Here is a 2,971-nt window from a genome sequence, read left to right as displayed (position 1 = left end):
AGATAGATAGATAGATAGATAGATAGATAGATAGATAGATAGATAGATAGATAGATAGATAGATAGATAGATAGATAGATATCTCTACATATTATATTTGTGAAAGTTTGTCACTTTGGCCGCTTAAAACTTCCGAACCGCTTAACTTTCGAATTTGACCAAATTAAAGGTGGTTCAGAATCAGTTTAAGGGTGCACAGTTTTATTGAGGAGCCTGAATTCACTGTAGTTTAATTTTCAGTTTTTCATTAGTTTTGTTTAGATCTAATCTTGGGAAAGTCCGTCTTCTAAGACGCCATTGTAAACAAGTTGGGTTTCCGTTCACTAGCCGTGCGCACTGGTTCCACACATTTGAAATTCTGGAGTGCTCAACCACGAAAACGGAATAGAGAATCAATCTATACACTATTAATATTTGGCAACTTGGAAACAAGAGTCACGTTTCCTATAAAAATACGACAGCTACAGAGTTGAAAGGTAGCAAGTACCTGCAAAAAGATAGATAGGTACCCATGACGGAGCTCATAAAAAAAAAAATTGGGGGGTTATTTATTCATTTCCTGAATTTAGAAACTGAGAAACGAAACAAATCTGCGTAGCTGCCCTTCACAGCGGAAGTGCCGAAGCGATATTTCGAGAGGTGCATTTTGTTTTGAGAGTTTAGATCTAGACCTTTTAACTTTTTGCATCTTTCAAGGTTTATTGCTCCATTCCAGTAGAGTGTAAATATAGTAGGAAAATGACTTTCAGTTGATGGTAATGCACCTATCATTCCTTTCATCAAAAGGGGGCCCTAGCTAGTATTACATATGCATACATAGTCTTTCGCTCGCTCTCTCTCTCTCTCTCTCTCTCTCTCTCTCTCTCTCTATCTATCTATATATATATATTTCTATCTATCTATCTATCTCTATCTATCCATCTATCTCTCTCAATGTGTGTGTGAGAGAGAAAGAGAATGATAAGTGCATTAACATCAACTGAAAGTCATTTTCCTACTATATTTACACTCTACTGGAATGGAGCAATAAATCTTGAAAGATGCAAAAAGTTAGAAAGTTAGAGAAAAAGATAGATAGATAGATAGATAGATAGATAGATAGATAGATAGATAGATAGATAGATTGATAGATTGATAGATAGATTAATAAATAAATAAAAGTCTCGTGTTCCCCTTTGAGGATAATGCTGGGCCTGATGCTGCCCACGTGGTTTCTGTCCATGTGGATCTCCAACACCGCCACAGTCGCCATGATGGTGCCCATAGTGGAGGCTGTGTTGCTGCAGGTCAAGGTCGCCAGACGGAACCAGAGGGGTCAAGGTCAGTACTTGTAGGCCTTAACATGTTATATCAGTTCATATAAAACGTTACTGGGTCATACTATGCCGTACCATGCCATATTATACCATTCCATATCATACCACACCATGCCATACCATACCATACCATGCCAAATATTACCGTCCCATAGCATACCATATATTACCATACCATACCATACCATACCATACCATACCATACCATACCATACCATACTAGACCACACCATACCATACCATACTTTGGGGGCTCTCGTCGTCTCTCATTCAATGGGTCAGGTGTTCGAATCCAGATAGCGACGGAAATTTTTCTTCTCTAAAGTTTTTGTCCTTTCACATTCATCCCTGCTCTCTAACAATTTTCTATCGTCTGCTTTCGTCTCCGGTTTCAACACCACCCCCCACCCCCCACCCAACCTCCTTTGCTCTCTCCTGGCCCCTGACTCTTTCTGTAGCCTTCTCGGACAAGGGCGAAAAAATCTCGGAGATCCTGTGTTCAAGTTGAGGGTCCAAAATCGATAAGACTAGGCTTCGGCCGCCACCCGGCAAAATTCAAAATTTCCCACCGACTTAAAATGTTTAATGTGTCCTGCGTGCTCACATGACCTTATGCAGTTGCGAACGCCGTAATGCACTTATCAAAATATAATTGTGAGGCAGTGTGGTGGAATCAGGCTCTCGTCAATTTTTGGGAAATATTGAGTTATTTGTATCATCTTAAAGCTCGTTCATTTGTCTTGCTTTCAATGAAAAGTTTACCCATCCATCTCAATAAAAAGTGAAGATATTTTGGATTGAAGGAGGTGGGGGTCACCTGGTTAAAGATGTAAAGCTTAGTAATTCTAAAGCTGGAGAGTCCATGGAAACTGTAAATTTATATTTTTGTGCCTTTAATCAACGTTTTCGGTGAAATCCTCAAAGGAATGTGTTTGTAAATGGATAAAAGGTGTTGAGCCCAAAAACAAAAAAATTGATAAAAATTGGTATGCAATGAGAAAACTGCTGTCTTCTTCGATTTCATTATTTTGACGAGAGCCTGATTCCACCATGCTGCCTCACATTTTTAAAAATACCACACCATACCATATTATACCCCCACCACCACACACCATACCGTATGATATTATTATAATCAAAGTCTATGACTTCAACCAGAGACTTCATTGAATTTTTGTCTTCTTTGGTGTAGATGTTAGCCACTGTCTGACTTATCAAACGTGGAAAGACCTGTGTTCAATTCTTGTGTGGCAAGTCCTGTTTTTCAAGCACCTCCCTCTCTCTACCTCTCCTGTCTTCCTCTCTCCCGCTCTCTCATTCTCTCCCTCTCCCCTTCTCCCTCTCTCCCTCTCTCTTTCTCTACATGAGCAACTCCTCAGCAATTGCCACGGACATATCTCGGCCTTTACGCTTTGAATCGAGGCCGGATCACACAGGGGGTTTTGACCAACAAACAGACGAACAGATTGGTTGGCACACACTAGACGACGTGCAACCAGACTCTCCCACCACTGTGGAGTTGCTGCGGTTTGACAACAACGCTCACACACTGACCAGGTGAGGAGAAGAGGCAAACATATCTCGCACCTTTTCAACAAGATAAAATAATAAAACGGTAAATTATATTATTTTATTATGAGGAAAATTGAGATGAC

General features: G+C 40.1%; 1 protein-coding gene across 1 annotated transcript in view; it reads left to right on the top strand.

Moving 5' to 3' along the window:
- Positions 1-2,971, top strand: part of LOC101848020 (solute carrier family 13 member 5-like) — a gene marked incomplete at its 5' end in the record, with an annotated part of 16,285 nt that overhangs the window by 1,500 nt on the left and 11,814 nt on the right. The window contains 2 exons of the mRNA XM_035973827.1: positions 1,181-1,320; positions 2,696-2,873. Of these exons, the coding sequence (XP_035829720.1) occupies positions 1,181-1,320; positions 2,696-2,873 (318 nt within the window). The remainder of the gene's footprint in view (positions 1-1,180; positions 1,321-2,695; positions 2,874-2,971) is intronic.

The sequence above is a fragment of the Aplysia californica genome, unplaced genomic scaffold, assembly GCF_000002075.1.
Source record: "Aplysia californica isolate F4 #8 unplaced genomic scaffold, AplCal3.0 scaffold00033, whole genome shotgun sequence".
Classification (NCBI taxonomy): Eukaryota; Metazoa; Mollusca; class Gastropoda; order Aplysiida; family Aplysiidae; genus Aplysia; species Aplysia californica.
This window is presented reverse-complemented; position numbering and strand designations above follow the sequence as displayed.